General features: G+C 36.7%; 1 protein-coding gene across 2 annotated transcripts; it reads right to left on the reverse strand.

Annotated features, from left to right (window-relative positions):
- Positions 1-2,161: 2,161 nt before the first annotated feature.
- Positions 2,162-18,032, reverse strand: LOC103697091. 2 transcript variants are annotated; one of them, XM_039123390.1, is made up of 8 exons: positions 16,693-18,032; positions 16,396-16,657; positions 16,279-16,310; positions 8,202-8,299; positions 7,993-8,075; positions 4,046-4,123; positions 3,862-3,957; positions 2,162-2,733 (listed from the first exon to the last, which is right to left on the reverse strand). In XM_039123390.1, exons 2-8 carry the CDS (start codon positions 16,483-16,485, stop codon positions 2,446-2,448), a joined length of 765 nt encoding a protein of 254 aa, XP_038979318.1. In that variant the 5' UTR covers positions 16,486-16,657; positions 16,693-18,032; the 3' UTR covers positions 2,162-2,445. The 2 variants fall into 2 exon arrangements, with proteins under 2 accessions (XP_038979318.1, XP_038979315.1); XM_039123387.1 differs by having other exon boundaries at positions 16,396-18,032.
- Between the last annotated feature and the right edge of the window lie 58 nt (positions 18,033-18,090).

Below are 18,090 nucleotides of genomic sequence, written 5' to 3' on the forward strand. Positions count from 1 at the left end.
ATATATATATGAGAGAGAGATTATTAATTGGGGGGTTGAGATGGTGAGTTAATGTGGAATTGTAAAAAGACATAAAATATCCTTAAGAGTAATAAAAAGTAAGGATATTTTTTGTCGAATGAAAAATGGATAGATTGCTAATCTACCATAACAGAGAGTAGACTATCAATCCCTATATATATATATATATATGTGTGTGTGTGTGTGTGTGTGTGTGTGTGTGTACAAATGTATATATGCATGCAAGTATGTATGTACTATTGAATGGTTTTTTTGGTAAAAATTATTGGAAGATTACTTCTATACTCATGCGCAACCACTTGTGTGCTTGAGCTTATGCTTACATGTAGGATGCAACTAACGACACGCAATATCTTCTTTTGTGCGAACATGACCAATCAGGCAAGAGCCCATCAGCGCATAAGCCCTTGCCCATAAGTGGCCGAATATGGCATTGACTTTTCAAAAACTCCATGAACAGGAAGTAGGAGAAGAGAAGGTGCCTGCTAATATGGCAATCCCCTGAGGGATAATTTGGTATAAAACAAAAAAAAAAAAGTGACAACAGTCAAGGTTGCTGCTCTGCTGGAAAACACATATTAATTAGATGGATAGTGAGATTCCTGAAACCTAGGAATCATGAGATGACACATCCACGTGGGCAAAATTTTGTTGGGGGATGCAATAAAATTACATGAAGCACGCAACAGGTTGCATAGAAAAACACTATATGGCCGTGCACGCTACTAATTATAGCCAATCATTTTTGCAGCAGCTCACCGAGACGAGCGCATGATAAATAGAATCTACAAGGATAACTGGCTTTGATTGGCGGCATGTACGGTCATATGGTGCATAATGCTGTGTAGGATATAAGTTCTCTAGTTGTGTGTGACCTAAGTTCCAAGGGATGGGGCCTTTATTGGACTTGTGTATGAAATAATGTGAAATTATTGGATTTCTAACAACCAATTTCTATGGGGTGGATGATGATGCAATCAATGCAAGATAGTGCGTCACTAAAGATAGGTCTCTCTTCCCCTGGCTCCATATATCAACCCCACCAAAAACTGGAGTTCCATCTTTACTTCACGTGGTTCCGCATTATATGACGAAAGGGGCATGTCTCGCGAATAGGAGTGCAGGATTCCTTGGCCTACATGTCACCTGAACCACACTCTACCACTTATGGTGCGGCTGTAGCTGAAAACTAAGTGGCCCTTGCATGAGAGGTTGGAGTTGGTCAGATCATGTTGCATGTTGGTGCAAGGAAAACCCACTCAATGATGGAGACACACTACTTTTGTATTGGAAAGAGAAGTAGACCGGAAGGACTTATTATTATTTTTTGTATTAAAAAAAAAAAGAATAAGGCATAAAAGAAGGTAGACAACTTTGGTGATTGATTCAAAAAATGCTTCTAAAGCTGTTCTTTGGAGAACCGTTGTCATCAAAATAACCATCAACTGATTCTGTAACACCAATTAAGTTTTCTTGCAGGGTCGATATCGTTCCAGCTGCGAATTATGGAGATCACACACTAGAGGAACATGAGATGCCCTAAATCATTGTTCAGACCAGAGGATGGCAAGAGGGATGTGCTAAGAATTCGGATCAGAAGCTATATTATACAACTAATTACTAGTTTACTTTATTAGAATCTACCGATTTTATTCTCGATCTTGTTGATTGTTAGCACTGCGAATTGATGCACCAGCTATATCCTTCACAGATGCATAAATATATCCCCCAGCTACGCTCCCACTGGAGCTGTGATCCTCACTTGTCACTACGTTAATACAATCTCTCATTTCACCTTGGCGTGGCATGAAGCCGATAACAAAATCAGCCCAAGATCTGTGTTTTTGTTGTTGGCTTCATCCCACGCAAAGGTGGGCCCAGGGATGGCCCGGTCTTTATGCGTGCATTGCAGGAGGAGAAAGGGGTGGAAGGCATGGTGATGTTGCCTCGACCACATATTTCTCATTATCGCTCTCCAATTCCCCTGTGAATCATAGTGAAGATCCATGGAATTGCTTAACCCTTGGCCATCCATGGAATAAGAGCCATCAGAACATCCATGGAATTGCTTAACCCTTTGGGCCTCACAATCAAAGTCCAAGTCACCAGCATGCAGCTAGAGTCTAGAATACACACAGGCTTTCGTGGATAAGCCTTTTTTTCCTTCTCTTTATACACACGAAGAATCAATTAGGATGGAAGGACAATACGCTGTTAAAGAATGTCCAAGATCTGCCAGGAATGCTGTGTAATATATCTCTAATCATCTTCACTGAAAACAGCAAATGAGCTGAGAAAAGAAAAAAAATGATGACGGTGATAACTGAAAACAATAAGAATGAAGGATGCCTCAAGAAATTTCCAAGTTGTATCCTGCCGACACCCGTTTGATGCTGCAATGGGGAATCTGAAATTACCCTACCATCACGTACCATTACCAACATCAAATCCAGCCCCAGTCCAGCCAGGGCCTGAAGGTCCTCTTCCCTTGGGCAGGACCATGCTGCCCTTCCCACTTCCCAAATTTGGAATTCTTTTCTTTTCTCTTACTTCAACAGATCGTTGGCTGCGCCCATCTGAAGCCGACCGGCCACTGTTGTTTCCTCCTGTTAGCGTATTTTCAGGCACGTCGCCACTTGATTCTGAGAGTTGAAGCTGGGCAGGTTGTGAAGCTGTGACATTGATGTCAGTCTGTTGCACAGACTTGCCATCCTGCAACAAGAATAAAGAAAACTCAGCTTATAATATTCAATATATGCATACACAAGTACGCCTTACTTTTATGGTCACTGTGATGATGATGTAGCTTAGATACAATAACAGGAAAATTACCCATTTACTGGAAACAAATCGTAGAACTTTGAGATTTCATGCCACCCTATGTGCACAATGCGACTGGTTAAGTACAGCAGACCCTTGTTATTTGGGAAATAAACAAGTTGGTTTTAATTAAGTCAGAAGGAAAAAAGCAAAGAAAAGGTAGATGCCATAAAAGAGTAGACTATTCCACTCCAATGTGTTGTTACTTCAACAAAAATATTCAACTAGTTATGTCACCTACAAATCAGAAAATCCTAGCAGTGAGACAATCACTGGATCATAGAAAAACACAGGTACTGAGAGAAACACAAGAATGTGGCTAGTAGAAAGGCTTGAACGTTCTTTTATGATTTGCAAAAACAAAGTGCTTTTATAGACATTAGCAATTCTTGGCCCAAAAGGGCTATATGGTAGCTGTTTCAGCAGCTGATTGGGCTTTTGAAAATGATAACTAAAACATCAATTTAGGAGTAGCTCTATCAAACCAAATTATACCTATATAAGAGATATGTTACCCAGGCCCTTCGATTTATTCAAAATACTCGCACCCAACACTTGGACATGGGTATAGGATGACATCATGGTATAAGTCTGCAAAAAGAAACTTTCAGATGCTAGAACACATTTAGACACACACCCACACTAAGTGCTCATAAACCAGAGTCCATGAAACATATTAAGAACTGAGCTGCATGTGCCCAAGATAGGCCACAAGATCACTTCATAGATAAGTCATGATCATCCAATTGACAACCAGCGCATTGCGGTGGAAGTTATATGAACAGTAATTGCAATAATTCTGTAATTTGTTGACACATGATCTGAGAAGAATAGTCCCTTTGTTCCAAATTCTCCACCATTCATGATGGCCAAAGAACTTTATATACAGAATGACAAAACACGATAAAAAAAATAGAGTGAAAAAAAAGAACAGAGAGGCATCAGCCAAATAGGTTAGCATAATGAAGCCTATGTAGGACAGAAAGGATGATATAGTGGAGGACACTAAAGATTACTTACATAAACAACAAAGGAACTCCTGCTAGGGTTAAGAGCTGCAAGTCGCCTTTTTAACTCCTCCAATCTTGTAAGTTGAGTAGCTGTGCTTTCTTGGACCTATTCAATATGCAATAGGCAAAGTGTTCCAAATTAGCACGACACTGACTAGAAAAAATTTCAAAAGAATAAAATAAAACAATCATACCAGCTGATTTAGATCATCACAGATCTTCTTCTTTGTTTCCTCCTCATCCCAAACAGCTTGAGATGCAGCTTCCCACACCTAAGATGCCAAAATTAGTTTATTCCCTAGATCATCCAAAAGCCAGTAATAATGAAGCCAAAGAACATTGGAAAGATACAACAAACATCACCACAGGCTTCATAGACTCTCATCTTCCTAAAAGATAATGGAATGTGATTATAATTGTTAAAATGAAATGCAAAAGGAAAAGGGGGAAAAGCCTCCCTCCCAAATATCCAATTTTATACATACAGTATCTATTGTTGATTATTTCATAACTCAGAAATATGAAAAATAACTACTTCCTAGTAAATATGCAAAGTGTTGGGATTTACAGAAGAAAAAAATGAAGGATCACCAGAAAAACAAAGTTAGCAGCATATCATACAAAACGTAGAACATAAGATAAAACATAAGAGAGAAATAAACAAAGAGATGGACAAGGATACATCAAAGAGTGTAAATTAGATCCTTTTATTTATTGAATTTCAAAATAAATATAATCTGATTTTAAAGATTACCATGGAGAACGAAGTTTCCAGCTAGCCTTTAAGGTGTGCATGCAAGAGGCCCTCCAAATTTATCTAATTGATGGAGGCTGAACATTGCAGAAAGAAATATTTGACCACTTACAGTAGAATGTGCACTCTTTTGCCACACTGTGGTCCTTTTTATTGAAGAGTACATAATGAAGTTCTAAAAGGAGTCCACAATGGGCATTTACTGTCCTTTTTTCTAAAGTACTTCGACTGGTATTAATATGATTCTACCAGGAAGTTTAGGGCTTCCCCTAACTATGGCAGCGTTTTAGTCATATTTCTGAATCCAGTTTTGATAAAGAGTTGTTTTAGGCGTCATTGTATTTCAGTGATGAGTCAGTTGAGTTTTAGAGTATTTTGGAGTGTCCTAGAGTCGTGATATGATATTATTCTTACCAACGTTCCTCATCATTTAGAAGTTCAATTGTTTTTGAAACTCCATGCTTTCTTTAGTTACAGAAAAAATCTAACATTAAGTGTGCTATTACGAGTAGGGTGAATGTCTTAAGAGGGAGTTGGGGAAGGAATGCAAAGATGTATAAAGATTTTGTGTCTCTCTTTCTTTCTTTTGAAAGAAAACAATGGTCAGTTGCCACTGATGACTCATATGCTTTCCAGTTTCCACTTATTTGAGATGCGAACAAAATTCCCTATGTTTCAAGATGTTGAATAGTTTCACTGTTCTTGCAATTTCCTTAATCCGAAATTCAAATAGAAGTAAGAGATTACTCACAAATGCAAAGGTACACTTTGATATATATATATATATATATATATATATATATATATATATTGTAGAAATAAGACCCCTAATCAAATTTAGATTGCTATGGGTATGGAATCAACTACTCCATAGCTGAGTTGGCTGTAACAAAAATTCAGGGTGCTGAAATCCCTACAAATCTAAAAGTTCATCACCTATTTGTAATCACATTCAAGATTATCCTGGCTTGATTTCACTACCAATATAAGTTCCTTGCATTAGGGAGTTGATTATTCAGTAAAGAAGGTTTAGATTGTATTTTGCATGTGATTGACAAGTGGATTATTGTACAGAAACAATAAGGCGACTTAATCCAACTACTGAAACAATAAGGTGAACTTAATTACTACTGCAATTACCCCTGAAAAGATGAATCAAAAGATTTTGTATGTTCATAACATTGAAACAATTTATTTCATTTTAACATCTTGATGTTGAGATGAAATCCGAGTATCAGAATGAGGTCATCACAAAGTTTTCTTCTGCCATCTTTAATCGCATACATAGTTAGGAATTTTTTCTCTGAAACAACCTCCTTGGTAACTGAGTAATCAAAACCTTGACTAGAAAGGAGTGTTCCACATATCTAAAATGATGGGCATATAAAACAAAAAGAGGATCTATCCTTTAAAGATCTTAAAGAGGCAGAAAAGGCTGAAGGCAGAGTTACATCCAAAAGATGAGAATCATGTTTTAGGATAAGCCAACATGTCATCCCTAATGCTGTCATATCCGTAAGTATCCACAAGGCAAATAGTGAAATCTATTCCAAGTTCACTACCAGTCATCATCTATGGCACATTGTCACTCCAACAAATATTACTATTTCTCAAACACACGGACAGAAGTATGATGTTGTGCTAGCCCATGCCACATAAAACATACTATGTCGACAGGATAAGGGCACCACTTCGGGGTAGGTACCCTATATCTTGTGTATCTATCTATGCTAATCTATTTATGTTTGTGCTAGTGCACGCACACAACAATATTGTACGATACTGACTGGTATGGAGTCAATTCTATTGTGTGACAGTCTCAATTTTATCGTTACAAACCATGGCACATGCCAAGCATGTAACTAACAAAACTATGGCATGGCACATGTTATTATGCTGCTTTACAACCCAACCCATGACCAAAATGGGCATGGCAAGTAGTATGTTAATCCTTACTCAAATTTGTCATTTTCTTTATAAAACATGTGCTTTACAAAATCATGTACATTCATAGGAGACGAACATATTTTTATTGTTAATGTAAGCATAAATGATTTTGGCTCTAATAAGAATGAATCTATAATGCCCCAAGACCTCCACAAAAAGGCTAGCTAGAAGGTGCTATTTAGGTTCCTTGGCTCTGTATAAGTACTCGAGATCTTTCTAGCACACAACTAATGTGAGACTAAAAACATGCCTGCATGGATCCTCAAACATCTCTCATTTAAGCCTTGGCATCCTCGCCAGGCTATAGGTCCAAATCTAATCAAATTCAATCACAAGCATCAAATTGACCCATGGTCAGCCAAAAAGGACTCACTACAGCATACCTAGTTTGCATGGGTTATAGGCAGGGTCTACTCTAATACCATTTGTAACGACCCATGACTTCCCCCTGAAAATGCTAGCCAGAAGGTGTCACTTGGGTTCCTTAATGTTGTATAAGCATCCAATATCTCCTCGGCGAATAATTGATGCGGGACTAAGCACATGCCTCAATGGGTTCTCACAAAACAATCAATCTCCAAGCATCCCTTGTAAGATATAACTAACAACAATTTATTTGATGTATGAGGAAGTCTGATCGAACTAATGACTGAACCAAGATACATCAAGATGATGAAATAATGGTGTTATCAATGATGGACCAAGTTTTCCATGTTTTAACTGCTTTATAGATATTTTATATCATTCTTCTAATTTGGAAATGCTCCACTAAAAGAGCATATTAAAATAAATATGCAATTTGTAAATATCATGTTGGGGCGACATTTTTTTGGTTTACGAATGACCTCTTAGAGTGGATTTCAAAAATGACCCAATCACAATATGATGTTATTAACTTTCTCCGATAAGGCATTCTCTTAATCAGATAATTTCTGAATGTCTAAGGCATACATCAAAAAGATTTTTTGCCTTGTTTTCTTCCTGGGCTAACACTGCAGTCCATCCCACCCTTTCCAAGGATTTCTGAATGATGCAGTTAAAGTAAAAGGCGGATTTTATTGCTTTTCCCCAATGTTTAGGGTACAAAGCATCCTTTGGTATCTTGATGTTTGGAGTTCCTTTCCACGTTGGTTCCCAACTAATCCCTTGTTCTACTGGGATAGTTGAAACCCAGGGTATATACAACCTTATGAGAGTATGTGACTGGGTTTTCACCTGATCACACAAATTCAAATATACTGCCCTTCAGGCTAAAGTATAGTGGCATACACTAAGATGCACTGCGACTTGGGAAGTTGATGGGTCAAAAACATTTATCAATAACAAATAAATCATATAAAAGGCATATAAAACACCTACATAAAACAAAAGAAAAAGAGAAGTGTAACAAAGAAAAACTCAGATAAGGTGCATAAGAATCTAATGCCAGCAAAACAAAACCTTCTTCGCTTGGTCCTCCTTGAGCTTAGCCACATGTATTCTTTCACTTTGTAGTTCAATCTTCTTTCGCAAGTGCTCGAGTGCTGAAAATACACCACAATATGAGAAAGAAGATGAAAAATAAGAACAATTAAATCAGTTACAAATTTCTATGCTACAAGAATGAGTCAAGTGTCTACAAATGAAGATAAACAAGATGGTGCACCAACCTGCTTTCTTTGGCCCTGCTGTAAGTTTCAACTCCAATGTAAGATTCTCCAATTCACGTTCAACATCATGAATCTTGGAATAATTTTCTTGGATATATCTGAGTCATTTATGAATCTTTGTTAAAAATTCACGACAACAACTTTATCAGCTAAGAAAATTTCATCTCCAACCAAACAATAATACATATAATGAGTCAGCTTATCTTGTAGAATATAAAGCTAATAATAAAGGAATAAAAGCATATTGTTGTAGATACGAATCAAAGTAGTATGTAAAAAAAACAGATGAGAACCTGAAGGTGAAAAGAAGGAAAATCATTGGCATCTCACTCGTATGTGGACTTGTACAATTATATGTCAAAAAAATATCTACATGCTAAGCATGTAAAAACATTTCAAACTTAGTAAGAACTTTGACATTCATAGACCATTTAAAGCTTTACTCTCTTTTGACATAACGATGCAAAGGGAATCCTAAAAAGTCTCTACCAGGCTGTTCAATTTTCTGTCAATACCAATGTTTGGTAAAATAACTAAATCCAATTTTAACATGTATGCCCTTTATTTCTTTTACATTCCTTTTAATTTCTTAAGTTACCTTAGCAAAACAGAAAATTGACGAAGTCTGGCGTCAACAAAAGTCCAAGTGCTTTATCTTTTGCCTTCGACTTCTAAACATTGCAACCAGTTGAGAAAAAACATGATTTCAAGAAAAAATAGGTAACGGGACCTCCAATCTTTTTTAACTTTAGTGATATAGCTAGCATCAGCCAAAAACTTGATGTAATTTAAAGATACAATAATGGGTCATTGGTCTCACCATCTTGAAGTTTGCACTAGTACAGAAAAAACAAATCAATGTTATATTTGTTCTTTGCTGCATTACTGCAAAATGCAGTAATATGCCCCTTTATAATGCAGAGGATCGGACCAAATCAGAAATGAAGATTGCAACCCAAACAAGGATTCTATTATCAACATTGACCTTTCCAACTCAGACAAAACTCTTATGTAGCCTACTCTATCATGCAGTAAACAGAATCATACAAAAGATTTACCACAAATTGCAGATCCCATCACTTTGGTTATTATATGGCAATTGCTTAAATGCTTTTTGGATACCAAGCTTATCTTCCAAAACTTTTTTAGAAAATAAATAGGAGTTGCAGAAAAAAAATTGAAAGAAAAAATGACTCATTTCCATGGTGCACCCCTAATCATAGAGTAGGGAAGGTAATTTTGAAGCTTTTATACTCAACATCTGCTACATGAAGCATATCCAGTGCAGCATAAACATTCTATGATTTAACCAGCACAAAATAGACGAGACTTGAGGAACCACATCTGACAAGATGCATCCATGTTTTAATTGTTATCTTGGTCTTGGCACAACTTCAAATTACCATCACACCTCAGACTTACCCCACAGAACAAACTTACACATCTGAGAAAGCAAATTTTACATGCTCAGTGAAAACATTATATAGCAAGAAGTCTAACATCTTGAAATATTTTATACTAGCATTGTGCTAATATGATGCACGAACAAGTGATAAGATGCAGTTGGACTCCCAAATTTTGTCAGGTGCAGCAAGTAGTAGTTGGGTAGACTGATTTGAAAGTCATAAGAGGGATGTTATTAAGATGTTACTAGATGGTCACGATCTTCAAGGGTAGGAAGACCACTGAATGATTAAAATCATATTTTAAAGTTTCATATGAAACTCTGAAACTGGAACCAAAAATTTTGGCTTTGACCAACACCCAATTCAAAACTGGGATAGTTTTTGGAGTTATTACACTCAAAACTAACATGTGAGGCCAAATTTAATTAGGGGCGGCAACAGCTTGGATTGCATCAGGTTTGAGTTAGGCCAAAAAAACCCTCAACTCATATCCAACCTATTCATAATCAAGTTGAAAACTATAAACCCATACACACCTATCCTGTTTATTTTATATGGACCCACATCCAACCCACCAACCCAATAGGAGTTGCCTTGTCAATTATATATCTTAATAACAAAAATAAAATATGGGAAAGATAGGATTTTAAGATTTGCATCCAAATAAAGTGAGAAAACAAATAGAAAAAATTAAAGAGGAAAAGAAAATACAAAAACTCTTAAAGACGCCATTTGCTGCACTTTTATTTTCAGTATATTTTATTTTGTTATTTTATTATCATTAATCATGCAACATTTTTATTTTCAGTATATTTGAATCTCTCTCCTCTCTCACCCTGCTGTCCTATCCTTCTCTCGTGCTTCGACCACTACTGCCACTCTCACAGCCACCTCCTCCACTGTCAAACCCATAGCGCTTCAAGATTGGGCCTCATTAATGGTGTGCTCCCTCCTTCTAGGGTCTACCTATTCATCCCCTCGATAGCACCCCTCATCGACCACTCATTCCTGAAGGTCATGAATCCAAAGCCACTCAACCTCCCCGTCTTCTGATCGATGATGATTTGTACCAAAAAACAATTAAGCCATTAGATCTGAGATCAAGAAGCTTGGATTCAATGATCTTTCTGGATTGGATCGAGGGATCTGGGCCTTAGATTCGAGGGAGGCACCGTCCATGGCCTAGGCAAGCTAATCTCTCTCTCCCACCTCTTCTCCCTCTCCCTCCCTTAGTTCCAGTAAGCGTCCCTCATTGATGCTCATTCCTGAAGGTCATCGATTTGAAGCCCCTCGAACTTCCCATCTCCCGATCGATAATGATATGAATCAAAAAACAATCAAGTTGGATTTGAGACCAAGCAACATAAAAAGCTTGGATTCAAGGATCTTTTTGAGTTGGATCGAGGGATCGGAACCTTGGATTCGAAAATCTCGCAGCTGTCTCGAGGGACATCCATAGCCCAGGCAAGGTGATTACTCTATCTCTCTCTCCCCCTCTTCCCCTCCCTCCCCTAGTTCTAGTACGCACTGCGTTGGCATAGTACATATCGATAGCATACCAAACCGGTGAAGGCCGATACGGTTTCTGATACTAGTTCGACGAATTATGGTTTAATCTATAGTGATTACACAGGCCAAACCCATACCTGGCCCATTTATAATCAAGTTGCTCTTGGCTAATCTATGACCAACCCAATTATAAAACACCCTCATCCAAACTCATTTATTTTAGGTGGATTTCTGGTGGCTTCAAAAATTGATATCCTAAATTTAATAAACACATGCACACGCAAACATATAAATTGTTTATTCTAATCATTTGCATTTCATCATTTCTTTAAACAGAAGGAAACATTTTCACAAGATTAAACTTGAAATTTGCAACTTTTTAAAGAATTTGGAAATACTGTTACATTAGATTCTAAAGAGATTTAGCAAGAAAGCAAATATTGTTGTCATAATCAACTCAAATTCATGCTTATCTATGTTAGATATTAGATTGACAAAGATTTAGTGCTCTAAACATGAACCTCAACATTTTACTTTCAAAAATCAATTTATTTGTTCTTTGGAAATACTAGAAGAATACATTTAATTTTAGAATGATGTTTGTTTATTATCCTTGTCTGACTCTAATTAAAGAGATTTTCTTAATTTTAATAACTGCATTTTTTTAATAGATTTCCATTGAAGCTGCTGATGCTAGAGCAAAACCATCAAAATTGTTGAAACTGAAACTCATTTGATCCAGCTAAAACTGAAGATGAAATTGAGTCATCAAACCTTGATATTGATACAATATGAGGACAATTCGGCAGAAAATTGTGAAGATAAGAGGGAAAAAGGATTAGCTTAATGATTAAGTAGTTTCAATAGAAAACTTTGATTGTAGAAGAGAGCAGAGAGTGTTGAAACAAGTAACAAGTCATGTCAAGTGTGATGCCAAATAATTTACAGATTGGATTTGAAACATGCGGGATCAGGAGGAGTTAAACTGCTTTAGTGGATAGAACTGAGCAGCTAACTAGTTCTTACCCAAGTACCAGGATCAAGTTCTCTCTGTGCTCTAAGCAGCATCCTCCCATAGCAAAATGGGTTAAAGATCAATAATACAAAAGATCAATATAACTCTCTAGTAATACCCCCAAAATTTCATATTGAACAATTTGTGCCATTGCTCCTGCTTTTGTAAGGCATTGTGGTCTTTCCTATATATCTAATCCTAGGAATAAAACCCGCACTATGGACGATATTATTCTTTTTTATTTGCCAAAAGGTAGATGTTGCAGATTGAAAAAGCTTTAGGCTCTCCTTTTCCATGTGATAAAATTGTGCAACCAGCATACCAAATGCTTCTTTTGAGTTTTGGGTCTACCTAATCCAAATTTTGGGGCTTGCTACTCTAATATGAGATAGTTTTGAGCAATTTAGCTTTGTTACATTTTTTCAGACTAAACTTCTCTCTGCTAGATAAGCCTTTGGTTTCTTCATGTTGTGTCTAAAGTCGACTTCATTGTTTGTGTCTAAACCCAATTTCAAGATATCAACTTTGAGCATGCCCGTAAGAATTTGTGTAAACTTATTTCCTCTCCGAGAATTCATCCCTAACAATTATACACCAACAAAGAAATTAGTTATTGATGGCATAAAATAGCTATTGCTTGAGACTACTTGCATACTCTGTATTTACCAATTTATACCTTATTTTATCCAATTGACTACCAGTACCACCTCTATTTTTGTAGTTGTTCACCCTTGGGCAATTTAACATATTTCTAGACAACTTCACATCTATTAAAGCATATGCCTAGTCTTATTTCTTGTGGTCAGTGTTCCAAACTAAAATGCTCCTCTATCATTTTGCAAGCATGAGGAAAAATGCTCAGTTCCTCATACAGTGACCAGTATTGTTAAACATAGTAACCCAGGTGCCACATTGAGCCAGGTTGCTAGGCGAAGCCTGCCTAAGTCTTTACTTCTTTAAGGATTTTCTTTTTCTCTTTTCTTTCCCTATTTGAATCCTATATGGGACCTTTGGAGGGTAATTGAAGGTATCACCAACCTTCCAGCAGATGGTAGGCTGGTCAGTGGCCATTGTTGGATCAGCCAACAGTGATGGGTCACAATGGTGATGGCAATAAATCAGCATTGATGCCAAGAATGTACATATTTGTTATTTTTCCTTCCTTTCTCAGTTCCATGCATGCTCCTTGTTTGGACCAATCTTCAGCATATTCTTCTCCTCCTCTGATTATCCTCCCAAGTTTCCCCAGTTTTTCATGTTTTTCTGCTTCATCTTGCTTGCTAGCCTCTTTTGCTTGCTGCCTCCCTTTTCTTCTTCTCCTTGATAGGTGTTTCTATTGCCCTACAGTTTGTCCACTGTTGCTTCCCTCCCATTCTCTTCTTCCTTCTTCATCTACTCCTTGCTCGGTTTTGGCTGCCTGGTTATGGCCCTATAGCTTGCTGGTTGTTGATATAGCAGCAATTGTATTAGTGCTTGTCTTCTTCTTGTGGATTTTGATCTTTAGGCTTTTTTAGTTTCAAAACAAAAAATATAATGCCATATATTGTCGAAAAATGCATATATGATAAATGCATATACTAATTTATGTATGTCATTAAAGATATACTCATAATTAAGACTGACTACTTTCCTCCTTAAATGGCAGCCTACACACCTAGGCGCTCACCTAGGCCATAAAGGATTGTCACCGCCTAGCTTTGCCTGGGCAATTTGACACAAAACTTTTTTAAAGGAGTCCCTTACCCCTAAAAAGACTTTCGCCTGCCAAAAACAACTCCTTTCTGCGTCCTCTAGATTAAATGACATCAATCTAACTGCATGGTAGCCATGATGGTCTGAAGATTGCAAAAACCTAAATTACTAATTTGACCAAATAATTCTACCAATTTTTAACCCTAGCAATGTCTGCATTTTGTAATAACTCTAAAGTCTATTGTTATGACTTGTAGGAGGCAGCAACTTGTAAGAATGTTTTACTAGCTATCCAGAAATTTGTTGTCGGCATGTGTAGGAAATTCTTGAACAGAGGTAAACCTAAAAGATGCAGATTTCAAAGGTTTTATAGAACAGTTTCAGCAGCAGGCTAGGACTAAGGTATCTTATGGAGAAAAATGACTGAAAGTAAGCGGTATAGGCGCTGTAGGGGGCTGAGATTTATTCAGATCCAATAAAAAGTGTGGTAGTAAACAGAAAAAAAGAAGAAAGAAATCTTTTTCCATTTCAAGTTTCTTAGAAAAAGAAGCATTGTATTATTTACAAAAGTTTCAAATTTTTAGAAACAAGAAACAGAAGACCAAGTTTGATGATGATGGTGATGGTGGATACAGCAACAATAACAGTAGTAGTGAGTGGTGAAAATGGTTGTGGCAATGACAATATTGGTGGCAAAAATGGTCATGATAGTACCCCAAAACAGAACCTAAAATAGAAGTTTTTTGCAAGTAGAAGTTTTCTGTTGTTGATAAATTTGTAAATTTTGAATATATCTTCTTAAAATGAAGAATAAATGTAGGTTTACCAACTAGGATGTCATAACTGCTCTCCGTTTTCTAAAATTGAATACAAAGAACAACTCCTCAACCAGATGTGCTATGAGGAAGCTTTGTATGTCCTAAACCTGGAACATTGGTATGGATCTAAACTTAAGTGCATATGATACGATACTATATGGTACATGGTTCGCAGTACTAGCTTTGGTACCTTTTATCGGTACCATACTCGGTACGATACTAGTATAATGTCATTACAAGTTAGTCCGTGGTACTAACACTCAGTATGCCTCTTGTACCAAATATCAATTTGATCTTATTATGATAAAAATGATCTTCACTGTTCCCAGAGTTTTTATAACTTACTACACATCAATTCTCAAAGTAAGGCACAAATAGCTTTAGGTTTCTTGGTTAGGCTTCCTAATTGAAGTACATGAATTAAATAAGGCTTGTACATGGTGTAATTCACCCTGCACCTTAATTAATTCTATAAAGGCATGCAAATTATTCCAACCATCAATAGTATGCAAAGGATGACTATTTTTATTTTGAAGTTGCATTAAGATGTTGTGTGAAAATAATTGAAAAGCTTGGATAACCTTTTTCATAATTTCTCAACAAACATTAGAACACAAGTCTTGAATAAAAGCGATACATTTTTTTCCAATATTTTCTTGAAAGTGTTGTGCATTTAAAGTCTGCAGCTATAGATCCTGGCTAGATTTATTATAGTAATCAGCTTCCAACAGAATATCGATGCAATTTACTTTATTTCATGACTCTTTTATTATTTCTTAAGAAATTCTCGTTTAAGGGGGACTTCTGTTTCAGCGAGCATGTCATGTTTCAAAGCTTGCGGTTGCTCCATTAAGAGTTTAGGTGCCTTAAAATATGCATCTGTCTTTTAAAAAAATGGCTAGCGTATCAGATTGCCTATATCAAAGATTCAACATTAATTTTCATTTTCTAGATTTTGATTTGTGACATAGCTTCAAAATTGCTATTTATGTACAACGCTAGTAATTATATCTACATTTTCCTTTTTCTTTTCTTTTTCTTTTTCATGCTCAGTTAAAATTAACCTTGAGTAAGATGGAAATAGGAATTAAGCCACAATGCAGAAAAAAACCCTTACAAATTTGGCATCTGCCAAATCGATAGCAGACCAGACCGAACAAACAAAGCAAATAGAAAATTCTCTACCCTTGACGATGGAACATTTCTTTTCTCGATGTTCCACCTTTTTCCTCACCTAAAAACTTATACACGGCTTACACCCATGCCGAAGAAAAGATTAAACTCACAGTACACTAGCACATTTTCAAACAACAAGCATTCTCAGGAAGTCGGTCTGATTGGATTTTAACTAGCCTGACCAAAAGAAGAGAAATTTCAGCATCGTTACTTGTCACAAGAAGATAGGCTGGTCTTTGCTTGCAGTACACATCCAAATACATCGAAGCACACGTCGCCATTTCCATCGTACAGCGCTACTACCAGGAGAGTACACGAAAGAAAGAATTGTATAGAGAAACCGGCTCACAATTCATGCCCCGCATTTGGGTAAGAAAAAATTTAAAGGAAATAATGAGGCAGATCTGATACGAAAGAGAAGATGGGAGAAAGAAGGGAATGGATGGGCATTGGTGGCGTACCTCTTGAGCTGGATATGCTCGTCCTCGATGAGCTGGTGAAGCGAAGTAAATTGGTGACAAAGGGGCGAAATTTAGCCTTAAGAAGAAAGAGAGGAGAAGAAGAAGAGAGTGAGAGACCTTCTCGGTGTAGGCGATGAGGGGATTTTCTCTGGCGATCCCGTCGGGGCCGATTACAGGAAGGAGGGAGGGAGGGAGTTGGGATGCCATCTGGGAGGGAGGGAAGGGGAGAGGAGGAGGAGTTGGATCGATCTCTCCGTCTCTCTCTTGCTTCTCTCTTGTTTCGAGAGCCTTTGGATTTCTTTCTTTCTGCGGGCCAGGCGCACGCGGCAATAGGGTTCTGCGTTTCTCCTTTCAGTTTTATTAAGAACCGGCCCTTCTCCTTTTTTTTTTTTTTGCTTGAAACCGGCCCTTCTCCTTCTTTGACAAGGTTTTGACTGCGCCAGCTTCATATGCCCAAGGTCCTTTAATTATTTTTCTGGAAAAGGAAAAACTTTGATCCAGAGATTTGGCAGGTTTGATTCATCTGCAAGATATCTTGAAGAACTATGATATCAAATCTTTTTATATAAAATTTTAATTAATTTAACGTATACAAGAGGGAGTTCATGAATTATATAGACATACGAAGAATATTCGATTCTTAAGAATCATTTTTTAATAATTCATTTGGTTTTTCGCAATTATAACGTGTCAAATATGGGTGGGAATAAATTTTTTTTTTTTGCTTAAAAAATTTTCTAAGTTTATCATTTAAACTACTTAATATTCATTTTACAGTTAGTTAATTATGAAAACTTTATGTCCCATATCAGTTGTCACATGAAGCATTCTGACTCAAAATATAAATGCACGAAAGGCATAATATTATTTATCCTGAAATTTATTTGGTCACGTGGCATATAGTGGCAAATAAATATAAATATAGAACGATCAAATCATACAGAGGAACACATTGAACACTGGCATCGAGCAAGGAAGTAATTGAGCACATGATCCGCAAATAAGAGTTCAACAAGCAGTTTCTAAATGTAAATCGATTTTTAGAAGCGTGGACAAAGAATAGTTCAAAACATTGATCAAGCTCACAAGGGAGGACCGAACGCACGATCTCTGTGCAACTTCTAACCGACCACTACTCAACTACTGTGACGAGTTCCTTGGATTTCATCTAGCGATTCTTCTCTCTATTCTGACAACCAACCCATCCTGGAGAATACTTGTCTCAGTTATTTATGATCTTCTATGTAATCAAATCCGAATCAGTTTTTATACCTATGAGTTACTAATTCCTTGTTCTGTTTCTTTTTATTAGAAACTTTAAATTCCTTGTACCAAAATAAAAAAGAAATTTTAAATTATTTTACTAAGGCAAATTGATACCTGTCTTCTAATTGATCTAGTTCTGGAGATCGATTTGATTGATCTAGCATGCCAATGAGCCAATCGATCATAGAGCAGTTCATGAGAAATAAACATAAAATCTACAAAACCTTGGTGCAATACCCTTTTTGAGGGGAACAACCTTGATGCAATGAGAAATGGGGTTTTAAGTTGACTTTCCATATGGCACAGAATGAAATGTTCCAGAAATTTCAACGTTGCTTAATGCAAGATAACTTTTCGACTTTCTTACCAAAATTAAAATGTTCTGAAATTTTCATACTGCATTTACATTCTATATAATTTGAAATACAGGAAATGATAGTTGTTGTCAATAAAGTAACCTGTATATCAGTTCAAGTAAATTCTACACATGGACAAAAGATTAAGTTAATCAGTAACACTTCACCAAAATAGACTCATCCTCTCCAC

The sequence above is a fragment of the Phoenix dactylifera genome, chromosome 2 (assembly GCF_009389715.1).
Source record: "Phoenix dactylifera cultivar Barhee BC4 chromosome 2, palm_55x_up_171113_PBpolish2nd_filt_p, whole genome shotgun sequence".
In the NCBI taxonomy this organism is placed as follows: domain Eukaryota; kingdom Viridiplantae; phylum Streptophyta; class Magnoliopsida; order Arecales; family Arecaceae; genus Phoenix; species Phoenix dactylifera.